Source organism: Pipistrellus kuhlii, unplaced genomic scaffold, assembly GCF_014108245.1.
Source record: "Pipistrellus kuhlii isolate mPipKuh1 unplaced genomic scaffold, mPipKuh1.p scaffold_m20_p_1, whole genome shotgun sequence".
In the NCBI taxonomy this organism is placed as follows: domain Eukaryota; kingdom Metazoa; phylum Chordata; class Mammalia; order Chiroptera; family Vespertilionidae; genus Pipistrellus; species Pipistrellus kuhlii.
In genome coordinates, this window is record NW_023425404.1 from 86,330,579 (window position 1) to 86,354,106 (window position 23,528).

Below are 23,528 nucleotides of genomic sequence, written 5' to 3' on the forward strand. Positions count from 1 at the left end.
TTGACAAACCAGTATTTATTGATTTATTTGCACCTAGCATTTCATCTCTTGTTTCTGTTTCTATGAAGCTAAAAAAAAAAAAGTTAAAAGTCAATTTATAACATGAGAAGCCAGCCAAATTGTTAGAAGAGGTCTAACACATGGTTATTGTTCCAGTGCTATTGCTCAAACAACTCCAATTCCTGTGAACTTTACTTTTCTCAGTGCGAGGTGGGCATAGAAGGATTGCCTTACTGGGTAGGCTTGCTGAGAAGTTCAGATGAGATAGGTATATGGAAGAAGCCTGAGAGGTCATAGTTATGTGTCATGGTAAAGTGTTGCCTGGGCTGTGAAATTCTCCAGGCGTGACAGATCACTCTGAACAGGTGATGATAGGACATTTGCATGAGGAGAAAGATGTCCACAGACTTAGGAATGCTCCCAACCTTCTTCCCCCATCCTTTCTGACCAGCAGAGGCCTTTCTTGAGCTCATATTTAGAATTTAATATTTATAAGCACTCAAATGTTTATCCAGTTCTGCTGGTATTTCTAGACCATTCCCACTCTCCTCCTTTTTTGTTCATCTCTGCACAGGATTTCAGAACTCTTAGCAGCAGATCTAGGAATTGTATTAGGTTACTTTGGATGCCTGAGGGGGAGATAGATGTGGGGTAATGAAGAAATCATAGGCAATCTGGCCTCATGTCCAGGAGGTAATTTAACATTCTCTTGGGGTTGAGCTGCAGCCCCTTATTTCTAATTTTTATTTTTACCCACAAGTGTCTGATCTTGTCCTGTTTCTTAGCTTTTCATGTGATCAGGCCGCAAACTGCAAAGGCTTGAGATGCTGATTTGTAATAGAAGATGACAGTTGAGTAGAACTAGATTGATTACATAAACCCTATGTGAGACTGCTCATGATGCCATCTAGTGGTGTCAAGCAAAAGCACAACTCTCTCTCCTTTCATTTAAGATTCCTTTTTTCAGCTGTTGACTAAACAGCTTCAACCCTTCGCCACAACTTTGTAACTTGTCAAATAAGATATCTGCAAAGGTGTGTGAGGTTTTTCACCTTGGTTTAAGAAATTATGTTATTTTATGTTTAAGACTAGAGGCCCAGTACACGAAATTTGTGCACGTGTGCACACGCAAGTGTGTGTGTGTGTGTGTGTGTGTGTGTGTGTGTGTGTGTGTGTTTCCCTCAGCCCAGCCTGCACCCTTTCCAATCTGGGACCCCTCTCACAATTCAAGACTGCTGGCTCACAACTGCTTGCCTGCCTGCCAGCCTGATCACCCCCTAACCACTCCCCTGCTAGCCTGATCACCCCCTAACCACTCCCCTGATGCCTAACCACTACCCTGCTGGCCCAATTGCCCCTGCTGGCCTAGTTGCCTCTAACTGTCCTTCCCTGTAGGCCTGGGTCCCCTCAACTGCCTTTCCCTGCTGGCCTGGTTGCCCACAACTGCCCTCCCCTGACAGCTATCTTGTGCCCACATGGGGGCGGCCATCTTGTGTGTTGGAGTGATGGTCAATTTGCATATTACCTCCTTATTATATAGGATTGTTTTACTCCTGTTTTTGTGCTTTAGAAAGTTAAAGTGCTTTTGATCTCACAAACAGTATTTGAGAGGCAATTAAATGTCTATAAACTGGTCTTCCTTTCCTGGGATACTTGATTTAAAAAAATCCTTAGGCATTATTCAAGTTTACAGGAAGTGTTTCTGGTGCCATACCTTTCAGAAATGAAAATCTAGTAATTTTATAGAGGTGGTTTGTGGGATTGGCTATTAAAAGGAAGTAATGCCTTATGTTAAATCAAGTTCATTAAGTTTTGTCCTGTGCAAAAAGTAGTTCTTCAGACTGAGAGAATGATTAAAACTTTTATTCCAGAGCAATAAAATATTTTCATTTGCTCATTAGTTGAGAACATTAGCATTTATTTGTGTGTCTTCATTTTCTCATTTATTAAAAAAAAAAAAAAAAAAAAAAAAAAAAGCTGAGCAGGAGTTGTCTACAGGAAACATGTTCAAGGAAATGGAATTTACATTACTGCTACTGGTTGGGGATGGAGAATAAGAAAGAGGGATAAGCTCTTGGCTTGGTTTACTTGGTTGCATTCACCCAAAGAGAAAACCTTAGTGAAGAAGATCCTTAGCTTAGAAGTGTCCGCGTGGAGTTGTTTGTGGAGCATTTAGGAGGGGATGCAGAGTAAGGAAGTTGGCTCAGAGAAGGGTTTGGTAGGAGACAGAGTTGGGAATCTATCAATATAGAGCTGCTGTCTAATCCTTGGGCATTCTTGCCCACAGACTCTACTCTCTGCTTCAGGCAACCCCACACTTTGGTGACCCTAGGGATTGGAAAAGCCAATGGTGTCAGCAAGTTTATCAGGATCTTTACAGTGACTTCTAAGGGAATGAATCCCTTGTTTTCCAGTTTAAGAACCAGATCTTCATCCTGGCTGGTGTTTCTCAGTGGTTAGAGCGCTGGCCCACACTCTAAAGGGTCTCAAGGCAACCAATAGGTTTCTCTCTCTCTCTCTCTCTCTCTCTCTCTCTCTCTCTCTCTCTCTCTCTCTCTCTCTCTCTCTCTCTCTCCTCCCTCCCTCTCTCTTTGAAAAGCAATGGAAAAAATACTCTCTGATGAGGATTAACAAAAACAACAACAAAAGAAAACAAACAAAAAAACAACAAAAAGAACCAGACCTAGCAAAGTAGCCCTGTTTATTTACCTTGAGCAGCATTCCAGTTCTCAAATATCCACACTTGAATTTACATATTTCTTTGAAACTCTAAACTCCTTCTGTAGTCCTTTTTTTTTTTTCTTTTTTTTTTGACACTAACCAGGTTTCTAGTCCAAAACTGTGAAGGAAATGAATGGTCTGTACCCCAGGTGGGCTCAAAGCTATTACCCCCATCCCTTGTATTTTCGTGTCAGTACAAGAGGGGAGTGTGCAGGTGTTTTACAAATTTTATCTGATGGAGAGAGCAGAGTTTCTTATCATTTAACATTAATTTTATAGGCATGAGTTGGTGTTAAATCTGATCTCTTATTGTTGTTTAACTGCCGTCATACTGTTATTTTTTGTTCTTGTTGCTATATTATCTTTTTCTAAAATTAAGTTTACCTCTTTTGGGGGAAATATATTTAAATTTCAATATGCCAATATATTACTTTTTTAATATATAATTTTATTGATTTCAGAGAGGAGGGGAGAGGGAGAGAGAAAAACATCAATGATGAGACAGAATCATCTATCGGCTGCCTCCTACATGTCCCCCTACTGGGGATCCTGCTCATAACCAGGGCATGTGCCCAGACCAGGTATAAAACTGTGATCTGGTTCATAGGCTGATGCTCAGCCACTATGTTACACAGGCCTGGCCACCAATATATTTTATTTCCAATTTTATTTTTCCAGACACAAATGGACAAAATGACCCAGGGGCAGTGCACAGAATGCTGCGAAGAGATGACCAGGAACCTGGCCTAAGGGGGCTGCCTACCACTGGCTTTTCTGGAGAAAATGGTCCATGCATCCAAAATGGTGCCATTATAAATTCATGGTCTGTAGTAGGACCCTTAACACTGTTCCTCCAACTTCCCTAGTTAGCTCACTTTTGTTTTTACTCTCCTCATACCTTAGCATGGTAAAAAGGTCATTCAATGGGCTTGTGTTTTCTGCTTTGTCTGGACTGTTAAATTTAATCTGACTCAATGCCCATATGAGATAGGTGGGATCCAGGCATGATTCTCAGGGTACAGATGAAGAACTGTGGTTAAAGAAGGTTCTATAAGCTCAAAGTTTTCCTCTGTAGCCCTAATGTTAGGATAGTGTTTGGGACTGGGTAGGTGTTCAATAATAAATTTTAAAGTTAATTTTAATATAGCAGAAACATAAAGCCTATGGGGCAAAGGCAGCACACAGGAATGGTTTGAAAACATGTGATAGATAGAGAATCAATAATGGATTAGCATTCAAGTCAACAGAGCCGACAAAGAACACAGGTGAGAGGATTAATCCTGAGAAGGGGACGGAGGTGTGGAGCAAAGAAGGCTCTTTGTGTGAGGCTGAGAGTTTCTACAGCCTCGTGTGTCTGGAGAGAGATGAGGAGAGGAGTCAAGCTTGGAATAGCTGCTGTAAGGAGTTGGGAAGTAAGGTGTCCAAGGACACACAGAAGATATGACCTGATATCCCTGTGGAGGGTATTTATTAAATGCCTGCTATATGTTAAGAGCACAGGTACTGTCATTTGATCCTCCCAGTAGCCCTGTGAGTGTTATTTTATAGATATGGAAACTGAGGGTCACAGCTAACTTTCTTAAGGTTACACAAACTGGGGTAGAAATTTATATCTGATTCCAAAAACCTGTTCTTTCCCACGGTCTCTAGCAAGCTTTTGGCTCATTATGAAGAAAAGCACTTCCTATACTGTAATCAACTCTTGGCTGGCTCAAGGCTTTTTAATCACTCATTTTCTGGGTCAGGAACAGAGGGAGGATGCTTATGGTCACAGAGGTCCTACCTTTGCCAACTACTGATTTTATTTTTAACCACAAGAGGATTTTTCAGTTGCTTGATTAATTCATTCTATGTATCTCTCTCTGATTGACTATGTAGAAGTTTGCGTGTAAATCACTTCAACTGTGTGTTTATTTACACAACTTAAATTTCAAAAATGATGTAAAATAAAATCCAACAAGTCTTTAAAACAGAGGTGTGAAGTAGTGCTTCCATAACTCTTGGTATTTTTTTCTAGTTGGGTAGGTCCCACTTCCAGCTGATATTTGAAATTACCCAGCAAAGATTTAACTCTTGGATTAAGTATTCAAACATGAGTACTTTAAAAAATCTAAATGCCTTGGTAGAACTGCTACCTGTATACTTTGCTGTGCACGACTAACTGATACGTTAGTAACAATATCTCTAAATGTGGCCATCATAATGACCCCTTTGAATCAGTCCAGGGTAAAAGAATGTAGGTAAGCTTCTTTTATAAAATGGATGGGCTGTTGGAAGACTCAGCCCAGGACCTTATCAATAACCCTGGGTGTATTTCTAACACCAATGTTTCCTAATAAGTTGTTACTCTTTAGGTACTGTTGGGTCAGAAAGCATACTTTCTATGTTATATATATCTTATATTTGACAGAAATTCTGATATGAATAGGGTATGCATTCTGTTCTATATTTCTTTCCTTGGAGTCTTGATGGATTTGGTTAGCAAAGAGACAAAGAATGAATTTCATTATGAATGAAAGGCTGCAGGGCAGAAGGAAATATGGAAGTTATCAAAGAGGTAAACACAGAAAGAGGACTGGAGGATTCCAAAGTCACATTTCACCTGTTCTCGAATTGATACTTGCCCGAACCACAGCATAGTGCTTTTAAATAGGCATTGGCTCAATAAGAGATGTTATTGGAGATTTAACAGCAAAATATAGGTCTAGAGAATTACATAAAATAGCAGGTAGAATGGCATCCAAGTTTTTCAGCAAAATCTTGAATATGCTAGGGGAATAACACTGCTGATAATCCAAATGGAATTAATACCTTCTGCTGTTAACTTGACACTTGTCACACAAGTTAATGAACAGCTTACAGTAAAACTAATCAGTAACTTTAGGGGTTTAATAAAGACTTATTGACTTACTTAGACCCATCTGACAAACAAACAAACAAACAAACACAACAGCAGCAACAACAACAAAAAACAAATAAAAACAAAACCATATAAAAAACAAACAAACAGGAAAACCCCCCCCACAGAGCCACTTTAAAATGGAACTAGGGCTGCCATATCAGAGGAACTGCTTTGCATATTTTATTCATCAAACCTTTAGAATGATGAAACATGGAAAAAAACAAAACAAAAAAAACCCCTCTGGACTGGGTCTAAGCACTGTTTCCCAAAGAACTGTTTGCAAAGATACCAAGAAAAACAGTTATCATGACTACTGGACTGAAAATTTTAAATATTGTTTAGAATTCACATCATTGTATGTTGTCTGTACCAATAGAAATGCCTCATTCTATTGATGTAATTGCCTCCCTTTCCTTTCTCATAAATACCCATTGCCTTTTTCTGTTAATCAAAACATTACTTAGGATTCTGCCTGAATTAATGATTCCTGAATAGTTGTTTTTATTGATTGTAATAAATGCTTATTGCCTCTCCCTTTGAAAAGCCTTTTATTTTAAAGCTAACACACCCTTACTTACTGAGCCAGGAAACATGTTAACCTTGCACTAATTTTTCTTGAATTGGTTCAACATGATTGTGTTGGAAAGTCATGGAATTCACCACATTCATCTTTTAATCACACTTGAATTTAAAAGCTTCTGTGTATTTCTGATCTCCCTCACTTGTGGAATATAACAAACATCATAAACTGATGAACAACATAAACTGAGGAAATAACATTTTAGAATATACTAGAAGTAATCCTGTTATTTGCAGATTTAAAAATATTTTATTGTTTAAAGTATTACAAATAGTAGTACATATGTCTCCTTTCCCCTCTATTAACCTTTCCCCAGCCTCCCCTAACCGCCCATGCCTCCCTCTCCAGTGTCTTGCATCCACTGGTTATGCTTATATGCATGCATTCAAGTCCTTTGGTTGATCTCTTACCTCCCCCACACCCAACCCTTCCCAGTCTTTCTGCTGTAGTTTGACAGTTTGTTCGATGCTTCTCTGCCTCTGTATCTATTTTTGTTCATCAGTTTATACTGTAATTTATTATCCATAAGTGAGTGAGATCATGTGGTATTTTTCTTTCACTGACTGGCTTATTTCACTTAACATAATGCTTTCCAGTTCCATCCAGCTGTTGCAAGCGGTAAGAATTCCTTCTTTTTTTTTTTGGCAGCATAGTATTCCATTGTGTAGATGTACCACAGTTATTTAATCCCCTCATCTGCTGATGAGCATTTAGGCTATTTCCAAATCTTAGCTATTGTCAATTGTGCTGCTATGTACATAGGGGTGCATATATTCTTTCTGATTGGTGTTTCTAGTTTCTTGGGATATATTCCTAGAAGTGGTATTACTAGGTCAAATGGCAGTTGCATTTTTAATTTTTTGAGGAAACTCCATACCGTTCTCCACAGTGGCTGCACCAGTCTGCATTCCCACCAGTAGTGCACGAGGATTCCTTTTTCTCCGCATCCTCTCCAGCACTTGTCATTAGTTGATTTGTTGATGATAGCCATTTTCACAGGTGTGAGATGATATCTCACTGTTGTTTTGATTTGCATTTCTTAGATGATTATTGACTGAGCATGTTTTCATATGTCTCTTGGCTTTTTGGATGTCCTCTTTCATAAAGTATCTATTTAGGTACGTTGCCCATTTTTTTTTCATTCTGTTGTCTATCTTCCTTTTGTTAAGTTGTATGAGTTCCCTGTAAATGTTGGAGATTAAACCCTTATTAGAGACAACATTGGCAAATATGTTCTCCCATGCAGTGGGCTTTCTTGTTTTGTTGATGGTTTCTTTTGCTGTGCAGAGCTTTTTATTTTGATGTAGTCCCATTTATTTATTTTTCTCTTTAGTTTCCATTGCCCTAGGAGCTATACTGATAAAGATATTGCTACAACAAATGTCCACTATTTTGCTGCTTATGGCTTCTCATAAGATTTTTATGGTTTTTCATCTTACATTTAAGTCCTTTTTCCATTAAAAAATTTTTTTTTAATTTATATTTTATTGATTTTTTACAGAGAGGAAGTGAGAGAGATAGAGAGCCAGAAACATCGATGAGAGAGAAACATTGACCAGCCGCCTCCGCAAATCCCCCCATAGGGGATGTGACCGCAGCCAAGGTAAATGCCCTTGACCGGAATCGAACCGGGACCTTTCAGTCCACAGATCGACTCTCTACCACCGAGCCAAACCGGTTTCAGCTCCTTTTTCCATTTTGAGTTTATTTTTGTATATGGTGTAAGTTGGTGCTCTAGTTTCATTTTATTTTGCAAGTATCTGTCTAGTTTTCCCAACACCATTTCTTATCTCCATTGTATGCTCTAGCCTCCTCTGTCAAATTAATTGAGCATACTGGCTTGGTGTGATTTCTGGGTTTTTTGTTCTGCTCCACTGGTCTATATGTCTATTCTTATGCCAGTACCAGGCAGTTTTGAGAACAGTGGCTTTGTAATATAGTTTGATATCTGGTATTGTGATCCATACAACATTGTTCTTCTTTTTCAAGATTGCTGCAGCTATTGTGTGTGTGTGTGTGTGTGTGTGTGTGTGTGTGTGTGTGTGTGTTTATTCCTAATAAATTTTTGGAGAATTTGTTCTAGGTCTTTGAAGTAGGCCGGTGGTATCTTAATGGGGATTACATTGAATTTATATATTGATTGGGCAGTAAGGACATTTTAATTATGTTGATTCTACCAAGCCATGAACATGGTATATTTTTCCATTTATTCATATCTTTCTCTATCTTTTTTTTTTTTTAGCATCTTGAAATTTTCTGAGTACAGGTCCTTTGTTTCCTTGGTTAAGTTTATTCCTAGGTACCTTAATTTACTTGTTGAAAGGTAAATGGGATTGCTTTTTAAATTTCTTTTTCTGTGATTTCATTATTGGTGTATAGAAAAGCTATAGACTTCTGGATGTAACTTTGTATCCTGCTATATTGCTGAATTCATTTATTAAGTCTAGTAGTTTTTTTTATGGAGTCTTTGGGGTTTTCTATGTACAATATTGTGTCATCTGCAAATAAGGTCAGTTTTACTTCTTTTCCAATTTGAATGCTTTTTATTTCTTCTTCTTGTCTGATCACAATGCTAGTACTTACAGTACTATGTTAAATAGGAATGGGGAGAGTGGGCATCCCTGTCTTGTTCCTGTTCTTAGGGGAAATGGTTTTAGTTTTTGCCCATTGAGTATGATGTTGGCTGTAGGTTTGTCATATATGGCTTTTATTATGTTGAGGTATATAGATCCACTGAAATATTACTCAGCTTTCAAAAAGAAGGAAATTCTGTCCTGGTCAATGTTGCTAAGAGGTGAAGGATTGTGAATTCTATTCCTACTCAGGGCACATAACCAGCTTGTGGATTCAATCTCCAATTGGTGTGCATCTGGGAGGCAATCAATCAATGTTACTCTCTCTTTCCCCTTGCCTTCCTCTCTGTCTAGAATCAATGAAGAAAAACAAAAAAGAAAAGAAAAGAAAGAAGGAAATTCTGTCACGTTACAACATCAACATAGAGGAACAGTGAAGACATTATTTTAAGTAAAAGAAATTAGTCATAAAAAGACAAATACTGCTGAAACCGGTTTGGCTCAGTGAATAGAGCATTGGCCCTCGGACTGAAAGGTTCCAGGTTCAATTCTGGTCAAGGGCAGGTACATTGGTTTTGGGCACATCCCCGGTAGGGGGTGTGCAAGAGGCAATTGGTCGATGTTTCTCTCTCATTGATGCTTCTAGCTCTCTATACTTCTCCCTTCCTCTCTGTAAAAAAAATCAATAAAATATATTTTTTTAAAAAGGCAAATACTGAATGATTCCATTTATATGAGGTACTTGGAGTAGTCAAATTCATAGACTCAGAAAGAATGGTAGTTACCAGGAGTTGGAGGGAAATGGGAGTTGTCTTATAACACAATGAATACACTAACACTACACAACTGTACATTTAAAAACCAGTGAAGATGGTCAAGTTTATGTTATATATATTTTTTATCACAATAAAAATATACACAAAACAAAAATGCACATGGAAACATCTCAGCCATAAAACAAGCTCTTTAATGATGGCAGCTGACACTTACTGCTCCAGGAAGGTGCCATGCCATTCAATGCATTTTATCTATGTTAGAATTTGATCCTTGCAACAATCCCTATAAAGTAGGTACTATTCTTATTCCCATTTTATGGAGGAGGACAATGAAGCAGACAGGCTTAGTCATTTGCCAACAATCAGACATAAGTGGCGCAAGGTAGTGGGTAAAAACAATGTTAATTGTACGATGTTTTTCAGAATGATTACATTGAGTTACTATTAATAGCTTCTTTTTGGTTCTTATTAAGAACTGCAGGCCTGATGCATGAAATTCGGGCAAGAGTAAGCCTTCCTTCCCCCAGCTGCCTGCATCAGCTTCCCTCTGGCACCCGGGACCTGGCCTCCCTAGCAGCCCAGGCTTGGTCTGGAAGGTTGTCTGGAAGGACGTCCAGTCTAATTAGCACATTATGCTTTTATTATTATAGATAGCCAAGAGCTGCTCTTTAAGTTATTATGCAAAGTTTGTATCCCTTTCAATGGGTTAGACCCCTGCTTAGACTTTTCCTTACAGGATTAGAGTGAGGTGTACTAGTAAAATTATACTTGTTACACAGAATAAGGAAAACATCAGAGTTTGCTTTGTGGAAATGCGTATCACTTTCTGGATCTTCTTTTAGGGTACCCAGAGAAAGAGTAGACTTCTCTAATGAATAAATATTACCCTAAAAATTTAAAACGTGAGCAAAATTCTAGCATTAGGTAAGATAGTATCAGGTTCCTTTTAAAGATACACATATTGACATATATTCAGGATTCCTGCCAACCTGCTTCTGGACAATACGACAGACCACCTGGTCTTAGAAAGTCAGTCCCAGAGGAAGTCAATACAGCTTTCATTTCAAGCTGAGTTGGTTTCAGTAAATAAACATTTACTGAACAAAAATAGAACATTTTAAATATCTTTACTAATTAATACATCAACATTATTGGTTCCTCCTGGTTTGGGTTTACTTTCTAGTTTAACCTTGTGTACCCAGAATTTTGTTAGTTCTTTACAAGTGAAAGAAAAGCAGTGTTTTACAAAACTGCTTTTTGGGGTGAGATCTTCAGTTCCAAACAAGAAAACAGGAACTTCTCTGTTTGGACCAGGTGAGGGCACTCTTGTCCTCTCCCAAGGTGATAAGGGGAAAAAATCACTTCCATTTAAATTAGTCAAGTTGGATACAATAGCTAGTTTGCTTAATTTGACTTCTATTTGGTTGCTGCATTTTAAATCACAACACCACCTTCAATGAATGGCATGCACTGGTTTTCAACTCTGGCTATACATGGGAATTACTTGGGGTAGTTCTAGAAAAATTTGAATTCTCAGATTCCATCCCCAGAAATTGTTATTCAGTTGGTCTGGGATGCTGCTGGGGTGTCAGTATTTTTAAGCACTTAAAGTGTTTATGTATAGGCAGGGATAAGAACTACAGCCAGGGTGTTAGTTAATTAGAAATGTATTCGTTAGCCCTAGCCAGTTTGGCTCAGTGGATAGAGCATCAGCCTGCAGACTGAAGGGTCCTGGGTTTGATTCTGGTCAAAGACATGTATCTCAGTTGCAGGCTCCTCCCTGGACCTGGTCAGGGTGCATGCAGGAGGCAACCAATTGATGTGTTTCTCTCACATCTGATATTTCTGTTTATCCCTCTTACACTCTCACTAATAATCAAGAGAAAAATATCCTCGGGTGAGGATCCTATCTGATAAAAGAGCAATATGCAAATTAACCATCACTCTGCTATACTCACAAGCCATGTATATCAGCCAATCAGGAGCGAGTATGCAAATTAACCCAAAATGGTTGTAGCCACAGAGAGAGCCAGAGGGAGGCTTGGGTTTCCCTGGCAATGGAGGAAGCCAAGCTTTCCACACATCCTGGCCAGCCCAGGCCTCTGCTTAAGGCTACTAAATTTCAATTATAGAAGATAAATAAATCCCCACAGAAATGACTGCCACCACAGAGTGAGCAGGAGGCTTGGCTCCACTCCAGGCTACAGTTTCAATTGTAGAAGATACATAAATCCCAGATACCAGGGCCTCCATTTGGGTTGCCAGAGGGCATGGCCGGCCTGCAAACCATCACAGGCCCAGACCACCCGACACCTCAAGGGAATCCCCACCCTGATTTGGGACACCCTTCAGGGCAAACAAGCTGGCCTCCACCCATGCACCAGGCCTCTATCTTATCTAATAAAAGAGTAACATGCAGATTGACCATCACTCCAACACACATAATTGCTGCCCTATGTGGTCAAAGATGGCCACCACAAGATGAACAGCAGGGGAGGGCAGTTGGGAGGGACCAGGCCTGCAATGGAGGGCAGTTGGGGGCAATCAAGGCTGCAGGGGAGGGAAGTTGGTGGTGACTGATGCAGGGGAGGGAAGCTGGTGCAGTTGGTGGGGAGGGGAGGACACACACCTGTAGGGGAGAGTAGTTGGGGCGACCAAGCCTGCAGAAGAGGACAGTTAGGGGCAATCAGGCTGATAGGGGAGTGGTTAGGGGATAATCAGGCTGGCAGAAAGAAGTGGTTAGGGGCAATCAGGAAGGCAGGCAGGTGAGCAGTCCTGGATTGTGAGAGGGATCCCAGATTGAAGAGGGTGAAGGCTGGCCTCCCCCCACCCCCCATGCACCAGGCCTTTAGTAAAATAATAATAATAAAAAAAGAGGTGAGAAACCAAGATGGCAGCATAGGTAAACTCCTAACTGCAGCCTCACACAACAATTTCAAAAAAATACAACTAAAATACAAAATGGACATTATTCAGAACTACAGGAAAGTTGACTGACTGGAAATTCTACAACTAGAAGGAAAGAGAAAACCAGAAGGAAAATCAGAGGAGCTGTAAAAGCCTAAGGTACGGAGACAGGGTGCCTGAATGGGGAGAGGACAGAGCTGGAGAGGATGGGGCGGCTGAGTGCCTGGTTGGCGTTCCCTAGCGGGAAGGAGATAAAAGCTCTAGACTGTGCTGAACCCCAGTTCTACAGGACTGAACCCCAGTTCTGGGCGAGACCCTGGGACACAGACTTGTACAGAGATATTCTAGGCTGTAAGGTGGAAACTCAGGGGAGCAGACAAAGGCAGCGTTCTGAAGACGCGCACATTGAGTGCAGAGGACAGACTGTTGACTGTGCTGCTGGATTGCCCTCGCGGGAAGGAGACAAAAGCTCCGGACTGCTCTTAACCCCACTTCCAACCCCATTTCCAACTGCACTGAACCCCAGTTCTGGGCTCATTGGGGGAGAGACTAGACTATCTAGCAGCGGGTAAAACTCGAGGGCACCTTTCTCTCAGAGGTGCTTGCAGTGAGTACCAAAGGACACTGAGGAACACTGAGACACAGGAACCTCATAGGGCGGGGCTGATGAGAAACAAAGGCTGTAGGTTCCATCCTGAAACTCTGCCCCATCCAAGCTGAGCACAGAGACTTTTCCAATTTCCCAAGTCTAGTCGAATAAGGCTGTCTCCTGGCATAGACACAGCTGAACCTCACAGCCAATTGGTCTGGAGATCAATTCCTCCCAGTGATACCAACAGCAATCAAGACTTAACTACAATAAGGCTGCTCACACAGTCCACAAAGAGGTGCACCAAGGGTGTCCACTTCAGGTAACTGGGAGGCTGACCAACTGAACTATATTGGACACCTTAGCACACATTTTCTCAGGGAAGCAGAGAAAATGCTGAGACAAAGAAACAGATCACAAACGAAAGAAATGGAGGACAAAAAGCAACTGGATATAGAGTTCAAAACCACAGTCATAAGGTTTTTCAAGTATTTCCTAGAAAAGACCTATAAAATAAACAAGACCTATGAGGATATGAAAAGGGACCAACTAGAAATAAAAAGGGATCAACTAGAAATAAAGAATACATTGTCTGAAATAAAAAATATAGAGTCCTAAAAAACAGAATGGGAGATCGCAAAAATCAAATCAAAGATTTGGAACACAAAGAGCCAGAGGACACTCCTCTGCAGAAGCAAGAAGACAAGAGAATCCAGAAAGTTGAAGATAATGTAAGAAACCTCTTGGACAACTTCAAGCGAACCAACATCAGAATTATGGGGGTCCCAGAAGAAGAGAGAAAGCAAGACACTGAAAATGTATTTGAAGAAATAATGACTGAAAACTTCCCCCACCTGGTGAAAGAAATAGACTTATAAGTCCAGTAAGTGCACAGAACTCCAAACAAAAGGAATCCAAAGAGGACTACACCAAGACACATCATAATTAAAATTCCAAGAGCAAAAGACAAAGAGAGAATATTAAAAGCAGCAAGAGCAAAGCAGGTAGTTACCTATAAAGGAGCACCCATACGATTGTCAGCTGATTTCTCAACAGAAACCATGCAGGCCAGACAGGAATGGCAAGAAATATTCAAGATGATGAATTGCAAGAACCTACAGCCAAAAATACTCTACCCAGCAAAGCTATCACTCAGAATCGAAGGCCAGATAAAGAGCTTCACAAATAAAAATAAAAAAAACTAAAGGAGTTCATCACCTCCAAACCAGAATTATATGAATTGCTAAAGGGGGTTCTTTAGGAAGAGGAAGAAAATGAAGATAAAAATTATGAACAACAAATACATAACTATTAACAAGTGAATCTAAAAACCAAAGGAATTAAAAAATCTGAGGAACAATATTAACTGGTGAATATAATAAAACCAGAGATATGGAAGGGGAGTGAACTGACGATTCTCAGGGAAAAGGGGAGTGGGGGAATGCAGGAAGAGACTGAACATTAACTGTGCACATATGGATGAGGACAATGGGGGGTGGGGAAAGGGCAGAGGGTGGGGTGGGAACCTGGTGGAGGGGAGCAATGGAGGGGGGGAAAAATGAGGAACATTTGTAATAATATGAACAATAAAGATTTATTTAAAAAAATTCCACCCCTAAAAAAAATAATAAGAAAAGAAAGAAATAAATTTGCTAGGAGATAAACATTGGAAATTATTTTTCTAATTTAGTGTATGGTTCACCTAAGTGTTTAAAGTGATATAAATAAGTACTTTTTTTTTTTTTTTTAATAATTTCAGAGAGGAAGAGAGTGGAAGAGAGAGACAGAAATATCAGTGATGACAGAGAATCATTGATCAGTTGCCTCCTGCATGCTCCCCACTGGTAACTGAGCCCATAACCCATGTACTCTTCACCAGAATCAAACCTGGGACCCTTCAGTCCACAAGCTGACACTCTATCCACTGAACCTACCAGCTAGGGCTAAATAGGTACTTTTGTCTTCTGTGAATAATGGTTCTTTCAAAGGCTTGTAAAGCCATTAAAACTTGGTGTTCAAATTTATTCTAATTTTGCTTTTGCATGTTTACTCCCATCCTTCTCTGGCCATTTTCACTTCTCAGGCACCACGCCTTTCCGTAGCATCTCCCAGGGTCTGCTGTTTAAATCAGCAGAGCCAGTGTCCCTATTGGCTTGTTCTCTCATTCCAGAGACTTCCATGATGCTCCCTACCTGCCCCGGCTTCACTGCCCAGTGGCTCTGCCGTTTGGCTCTCTCCCTGGCCCTAGCCAGGCTTTCCCTGAAGGGCTCCTAGGCCTCTGCTGACCAAGGCCAATGTTTCCACTCCTGTTCCCCAGTATGAACTCTAGCTATGAGCGGCAGAGTTCTCACATCCAGGTCACTGTAGCTCCTCACTAAGCTAGAAGACAGGCTGTCCTTGGCCTTTTGTATCACCTAGGAAAAAGTCACTATGTCAATGACTATATTATTGCAAACATAGGAAGCAGCAGAGAGCAGGTGAACTGGGGCTGTGTGTTCAGATATTCTGGGCAGGTCAGCACCAACCATGGGGAAAGCTGTACTCTGGTGTGATTCTGGGACTCGGTAGACAGGATTGAACAACTAGGTCAGTTGATGTTCAGGGGAAAATGCACATAGTGGTGGCTGAAGGGATTTACAACTGGGAAAGGCAGAAATAGGAGTGACAAGTAGGATCCATGTCTTCCAGGCCCTGCCCTGCTCGGCGCTGTACGTGTCTTTGGCAAGTCCAGTCCTCTTTGGGCTTCAGTGTAGGGCTAACCTGTGTTAGTCGCTTAGGATCTTATTAAAATATGGCTTCTGATTCAATGAGCAAGACCTGAGAGTCTGTATTTCCATCATAGTGCTAGGTCTTGCCTCTGCTACTTGTTTATGGAGTGGTGAGATTTTCGATGGCCCCTGGGATCTTTGTCTTTAAAATTCCATGATCATGATAGAAATATCTGAACATGCTGCCTCAGAGGCTGCCGGCAAAGCCTGCCTCTCAGGCCCCTGGCTGACTCGGGCCACTTCACCTCCTCTCTGCCGCTGCCTACATTTGCAATAATATAATATAAGATCTTTAGTCTGCATCCTTTTGACCAGTGCTTTTCCCCACTCTAATCTCCCCGGCCACCTGACCCTCAGGAACAGGAAGCTCAGCAGTGGGCTCTGTGAGGCTCTCAGGTCCCCATTAAGGGCCTGGACTTCCCCACAGCTGTGCGATGGAAATCTTTCTCCCACAGTGTTCAGGTATTCCACAGCGCGTGCTCCTCTTCTCTTCCTTTTTGGGTGACCTTGTTTTGCAGCAGTTTCTCTTCTTTGGTGTGTTTCCACAAACACCTGGCTAGATATTGTGGAGAGCCTGCATCCTACCCGTCCCAACAGCATTCACATGCAGCACTGAAGAGTGTCCACTGGTCTCAGTAGATAGACTTTATATGGGAAACAGTAAAGTAACACATTTAAATAGCCAAGTCAACTACAAGCCATCTCAGACTAGTCTTCATGTCTCGGAACTCACTCTTTCTCCCATTAAAAGGTATAGTGGATCTTTGGGAAGCAGCCCATTCTTTAAAAAAAAGTAACTCAGAAGATAATTTTAAGAAGTTAAACCTTTGGACTTCAACAGCTTAATTATATTTTTACTATAACCCTTAATATAAGGATTTATTTCAATTGTAGTCTTGTGGGGCCCTAAACTGATGAATTTTGGGGTTTCTGTTCTTGAGAGAAAGAATTCGAAATTATGAATACAAAATGCTGGTAGGTCCACCTCTGGGTGGAGTCTGCGTGGGGCTCCTTCCCTAGTTCTGGATCTTGGTGGTGCCACAAGGTGGCAGTGTAGTATCAAAGGTGGAAGGTGGATACACCTGCAGTTTGGAGAGTCTCAACTGAATGTTTGCCCTTGCACTTTAAATTGCATCCTATACTCTGCAACTGCTTTTGTCTCTTTGTGTGATTTTTTTTTTCTTTTGGAGAGACAATATGAATTCCTTACCCCAAACTCTGAAGGAATCTGCAACGCCATCAACACATATTAAGAAACTGTACTGGTGCCCTAGCTGGTTTGGCTCAGTGGGTAGAGCATTGGCCTGCGGACTAAAGTGTCCTGGATTCAGGTCCCATCAAGGGCTCCATCCCCAGCAGGATTTGTGAGGAGGCAGCTGATCACTGATTCTCTCTTGTCTTTGGTGTTTCTATCTCTTCCTCTCCCTTCCTCTTTGAAACCAATAAAAATCCACTTAAAAAAAGAAAGATAGAAAGAAACTGTACTGATGACAGTTGGTTCTTTAAACTTCTACATTTCCTCCCTTCTGTTTTATGTTGCATTCAAATTGCATTTACTACAATGTAGAAAGTGTTTCACATAACTTCTGCCATAAGTAATTTTAAAGAGCTTTGGCTTTAATGGTTTTAATGATATTAGATTTTTTTCCCATTGACCTAGCCACAAAATAACTACATTCCCTCCCAATCCCCTATATTTAAAAAGATTAAAAAAAAAACCTAGCACTTACCCCATATAGTTAGTAAGGACACACCTGTATAGCACACCCGCCAAGGGACCCATTCATTTGTCTAATGGCCAAATTCTCTTCTCATTTTTCACCCCCAATCAATTTTTTTTTATTCCCTTTATAGATACAATTTGAGTACTAGCAATTTTGTAACTCATGGTTTAGCTTTAAAGGCAAAAGAACTGGCACTTGTGTTTTAATATCAGCCTCTAGTTATTACAGGTATGGATCTTTTTACTGAGAGCTGTCCCCAGAATGTCAATAGGGCTTTTTTTTTTTTTTAATTTTGTTTTGTTTTTTATTAAGTTTGCTTATATTTAGCACACTTACAACTATTTTTTATGTTATCAAATATGGCATTTTACAAGGATATATTGAAGAAATTAATAAAGAAATAGAGCTTCAAAGTGGAACATTTTCCACTGTCACATAGTTGAAAATGTGTCTATATTAGAAAACCCACATGCTAACTAGTGACTTTTAGCTCTTCCTTCATCCAACATATGTGGTAGGTTATAGGGATGCCCTCAAATTCTACTTTATAACTGAAAGTGTAAAGTTTATGGCTGGTTTATAAACATACATAAACCACATAGTGATCACCACACGGGTTAGATGCAGGTCACTTACTGGAACCTAAGTTACAAAATTGTAATTTTTTAATGAATAAAACTGCTGGGAGGTGAATATTTTACAGTGCCTCTGACTTAAAAAATAAAATATGCATGACAGCTAAAGTGGGTGTTCTCACTAGTATTGCATATCTAATTTCAACAATTAAATGAACATTAAGAATAACTCTGGAAAGGATTTGCAAAATGGTTTTAAATGGTTTTTTTTTTTTTTTTTTTTTTTTTTTTTTTTTTTTACCAAGAAACGTCTTAAAAAGTCTCCAAGAGAAGCCAGGGAAGTAGTTTCTGTCCTATTAATTAAAACACATTTTTCAAAACCGCTAAATATTCCTATTAGGAAAAGTAAAGAGAACAAACATCTTAGCGGCTGCAGAGAGTAAGTTCTCCACCTCACAGTTTGATGTCCCCATCATTAGCAGGGTAGCTGCCCATTTCTTATCTTGATTGACAGGTTAATAAGGGACCTGGGGCTATCCTTTCAGTATGAACATGCAACCTTACCAATTACTTTTAAATTATTGCTAATCTGTCAGAAAATAACAAGCAGGAGAAATGAAAATATATGGAAAAGAGAAATGTCTGCTGAAGATTTTACTCCTGGTGTGATTTTAAAGGTTCAGTTCAGAAAACCTGTCAGAATTTAGTCAATAAAATTTAGGCACTGAGGGTTTTTTTTTTTTTTTTTTAAAGGAAAAACTTGTATAATAAATAGTTCATTGGTTCAATTAGGAGCAAAAAAGAAGGGAGTTTTGTAATATAATTGTCCAGCAAAGGAAAATGCTTTAAATTGGGGGATTATGTGTGCAGACCACCTGTAGGGCATTCAGAGCCCTTTTCTATGATGCTCCAGCCCATTGCTAGCTGCCTGCAGGCTGGCTAACAATGCCTGGAAAAGCTGTTTAAAAGGCTGAGCATACTTATGCTTCTGGTCTTCACTGTTACAAGTCTTCCTCTCCTCAGCTCTCTCCCTTTTAAAGTAAAAAAGTCCCACATCCCTTTAATGGGAGAATGCTAAGGCTCCATGGTGGCCAATTGGTATGTACCAAGAGGAGCCTGGCAACAGCTAAAGAAACGTCCGTTTTACAGCACATTTGGAGAGAAAAGATCAAAGTTTTTCAAACTCAAAAGACCAAGTTCCCTACAGATTAACACTATTCATTTAGCTCCTCTTAAAGAAATGATGTGCTGGGCTACTAGGCAGACAGGTAAAAAGTTCAACAATTGCCAAAGCATTCTTCTGTTAATTCAACAGCCTTCTGCTCAAATAAATTAGTTTAGTGTTGACAGAAGAACAATAGCCTTTTCTCCAAGAAAAGCAGCACATTTGATATACACAGCCTGGAAGGTCATTAAGATGTTAACCATTAGTTTAATCCATTAAGGATGCCTGTTCCACCACAGAGTGTCAAATGACTTACACATACTGTACAGTGTATTCTGAGGGTTTAAAACATTCACCTTTACACTTCAACAGCATGTTCAGTCCAGGTGCTTTCAAAATTGTGGACATTAGAGAGGAAAAAATGTGGAGTTTTAAATCGTTTAGTAATAATATACAAGATAAATAACAAGGCCTGAGTGGAATTACTGCCATATACACATGCTAAGGTGAGCACTATCCATGGATCAAAAAGAGCTACCATTAAAAACACCGTCTCTTTGGAAGGTGAAAAACTCAGTTTTGATTTCAGTTCAACAGTGATTTTTACGTTACTAACAACTTAAGAACTGGAATTAACAGGTCTTTTCCTCCATACCTAAGACCAGTGTACGGAGAAACCAGAAAGGGTCCATTTTTCCAACATGTTCTTAGCAAACACTTTAAAGGTAACAGCTTAGAAGAAGTAGGGGGAGAGGGCAATGTTTAAATCATTTATCAAAAGCCATTTTATTGACAAAATAGAATACTTATATTTGTTTTTACAGGAATGACCTCTAAACTTTTTACAAAAAAAATGTACAGACTGTATATCTCTGGATATGTACATATTTTACATTTTTTACACTTAGCAAATAATTATATAAATACATCCTCTAGTGTAAGAAACCCATATTTACTTGGGGTGTATAATTAAGGCATTTGCCTGGTCATTAAGAATACCCAAACCATGCAATCCAGTTAGATTGTGATCATCCCTCCTTTAGGATGCAAAAGGATTTTACATAGGAGAAAAATAGGTCCCTCGGGTAAAATCTGTAGATCTGGCTTCAAGTTCCACCAATGGCAACCAAGGAAGGCTCCAAGCCTTGGGTTCTGGGAACGATGCAGAGTCCACCCTTCTCTGCCAATAGAGATGAATGTCTCCCACCTCCCTAGAGGAGTTCCTCGCATATCAATGGAGGAAAGGAGGCTGGGTCTGGGAGTCCTCAATGCCAGGTACTTTGTTCTAAGCCAGTCATTTAAGTCTTAGCTAATGGATACCATTAAGAGTTCGTGATCATGCTGATAGCAGTCAAAATAACAGCGAAGGGGTGGGAACATCAGCCCGTGGAGTGTCCCTTCGCAGCACTTGGCCTCTGCTCAGACTTGGGACAATGGCATCTGCTTTGGGTAAGACAGTGAGCTGGCAGTGCCAGATCGCCACGTCAGGCCTGTGCTGACGTCACTGTAGAGAGAGCCCGCTCCCCCGCCCGGCCCCCCGCCGGCCCCCCCGCCCCCGCCCGGCCCGCCAGTGTCTCTCACGCCCGCACCCCCGCCCACCGCGGCACCCTTGCTGGCCCAGCAGCAGCGGGTGCACAGGGCCCGCCACGACTCCAGCGTCTTGCCTGACCAGACCCACACACCTGAGGTGATGCCCACGACCAGGCACATGAAGTACTTGAGCATGAACACCGCATAATCAGGCCTGCGCGCCTGGTCCGGCTGCAGATCCCGCAGGCACGGGCAGTTGTGCGTGGCCTCCCAGCGCGGGCGGTTGTGCTGCTCGTAGAAGAGGCAGGCGACCACGATTGCGGCGGGCACGGTGTAGAGCACGGTGAAGAGGCCCAGGCGAATCATGAGCTTCTCCAGCTTGTGCGTCTTGGTGGGGCCGCCCTGCTGTTTTATGACCGAGCGGATGCGGAAGAGGGACACGAAGCCGGCCAGCAGGAACATGGTGCCTATGAAAAGGTAGATGACGAGCGGCGCCAGCACGAAGCCGCGCAGGTTGTCGAGGCTCTGGTTGCCCACGTAGCAGATGCCCGCCACCGGGTCGCCGTCCACGGAGCTGAGCGCCAGCACGGCGATAGACTTCACGCTGGGCACGAGCCACGCGGCCAGGTGGAAGTACTGCGAGTAGCCGGCGATGGCCTCGTTGCCCCATTTCATGCCAGCGGCCAGAAACCACGTGAGCGACAGGATCACCCACCAGATGGAGCTGGCCATGCCGAAGAAGTAGACCAGCAGGAAGACCACGGTGCACAGGGCCGGGCCCGTGGTCTCGTAGCGCACGTGCTGCTCCACCGTGCCCAGCTCCTCGTACTCCCCGCGCCCGCCCGGGCTGCCCGCGCCAGGCCCGCCCGCGCCCGCGCTCGCGCCCGCAGCCGCCGCGCCGCCCGCGCCGCCCGCGCCCCCTGCGCCCGGCGCGCCGCCGCTGCACGCCACCTTCTCATGCCCCGCCACCAGGCGCACCAGGTAGCCCACGGACACGAAGAGGTAGCAGGCTGAGAGGAAGATGATGGGCCGCTCCGGGTACTTGAAGCGCTCCATGTCGATGAGGAAGGTGGACACGGTAGCGAAGGTGGACACAAAGCAAAGCACGGACCACAGGCCGATCCAGAAGACGGTGAAAGCCCGCTCGTCCTGGCTGAAGAAGGGGTTGTGGCAGGGCAGAGCGCAGTTGGCAATCTGGCCGGTCTTGACGCGGTTGTACAGCGGGTGCCTCTCGCTGGCCACGCTCACCATGGGAGCGCGGCACTGGCAGCCCGGCTCGCAGGGCGCCGCGCCGCCGCCAGGGGGCCGCGCCTTCCCGCCGCCGCGAGTAGGGGGAGACCCTGCGCCCCCGCCCTTTCCCCGGGACGCCGGCCTGGCCCCGGACGCGCGGCCGTGGCCGCCGCCGGAGGGCGGCTGTTGGCCGGGAGGCGGCAGCGGCGGCAGGCGGCGCGGCGGGCTGGGCGCGGCGGTGGTGAGGTCGGTGTGGTTGTAGTCCATGCACAGCGTGTCCGGGTTTCCCTGTTCGGGCAGCCGGTCGCAGCGCATGCGGTCCGGCCAGGCGAAGCCATACTGGCGCATGAGGGGCGCGCAGCCGGCCTTGGCGCGCTCGCACACCGAGCGGCAGGGAGGCAGGGGCTTCTTGTAGTCCTCCAGGCAGATGGGCGTGTACATGCTGCACAGGAAGAACTTGAGATCGGGCGAGCACTGGATTTCTACCAGCGGCCAGAACTGGTGCACTTCCAGACCAGCCTCGTCCTGCGTGTCGTGGTTGAACTGGTTGGGCATGTAGGTGTAGTTATAGCCGATCCCCTTGCACAGCGGCACCGTGATCTCCTGGCAGGCCAGCTCCTTGGCCGAGGCGGCCGCGGCGCCGCTGGAGCGCTGCAGCAGCGTAAAGGCGGCCAGCACGGAGGTCACTTCCAACAGGTAACTCCACTCCATGCTTCGTCCCCTCGCCCTCCTGGCAGTGAGCAGAGGGGCTCCGGAGGAGCCAGAGAGAGAGGAAGAGAGAGAGAGAGAAAGAGAAAGAGAGCGAGCGCCAGAGAAGAGAGTGAGTGCCCTGCTCGTCTTTCTCCTGCTTCTCCCGAGAGGTTGTTTATCTGCCCAGTCCCTAATCCCTCTCTGGACACGTCCACACGGCGCAGCCCGCCGCGCCGGGAGCTGAGGGTGGCTGCAGGAGTGCGCTCCAGTCCCCGCTCGAGCTCAGCCCGTTTGGAGCAGAGTGGCCGGCCGCCGGCTCATGGTCCTTCCCTCTCGCGTCCTCTCCGCGTCTCGCGGCGCCGGGGACTTGGCGGAGCGCGGAGGGCGGCGGCGCAGCAAGTTTCCTTTCGGGCCGCCGCACGCAGGCAAGATGGCTGGGCCAGGCCGCTCCGCGCGGGATCAGCCCTGCGGCCCCTCACGCCCCCCGAGGGTTCATGCTCGTCCCCAAAGCCGCTCCGGAGCAGGGAGCCGCCTTCGCCCAGGCCGTATCCCTCTCTCCACGGCGCCGGTCCGGTAAAAGTCCGCTTCGAGCTGCAGCCAGCGATCGGCGAGGCGCAGGCTGCCCCTCCTCGCTAGACATGCAGAACAAATCCAGACCGGAAGGCGGAGCAGACACCTGAGCTGGGCGATCGGCGCCCACTGCTACCTCCTCCGCGGCGGGAGCTGCGCCTTCGCCGAACTTCCCCGCCGCGGCCCCGCCGGGCTCCGCCGCCTCATGAATATTTATACGGCGCGGCC

General features: G+C 43.5%; 1 protein-coding gene across 1 annotated transcript; it reads right to left on the reverse strand.

Moving 5' to 3' along the window:
• Positions 1-1,354: 1,354 nt before the first annotated feature.
• On the reverse strand, positions 1,355-23,528 carry FZD8 (frizzled class receptor 8). Its single transcript, XM_036454716.2, has 2 exons — positions 20,694-23,528; positions 1,355-1,389 (listed from the first exon to the last, which is right to left on the reverse strand). The coding sequence occupies exon 1, from the start codon at positions 22,749-22,751 to the stop codon at positions 20,700-20,702; it is 2,052 nt and encodes a 683-aa protein (XP_036310609.1). The 5' UTR covers positions 22,752-23,528; the 3' UTR covers positions 1,355-1,389; positions 20,694-20,699.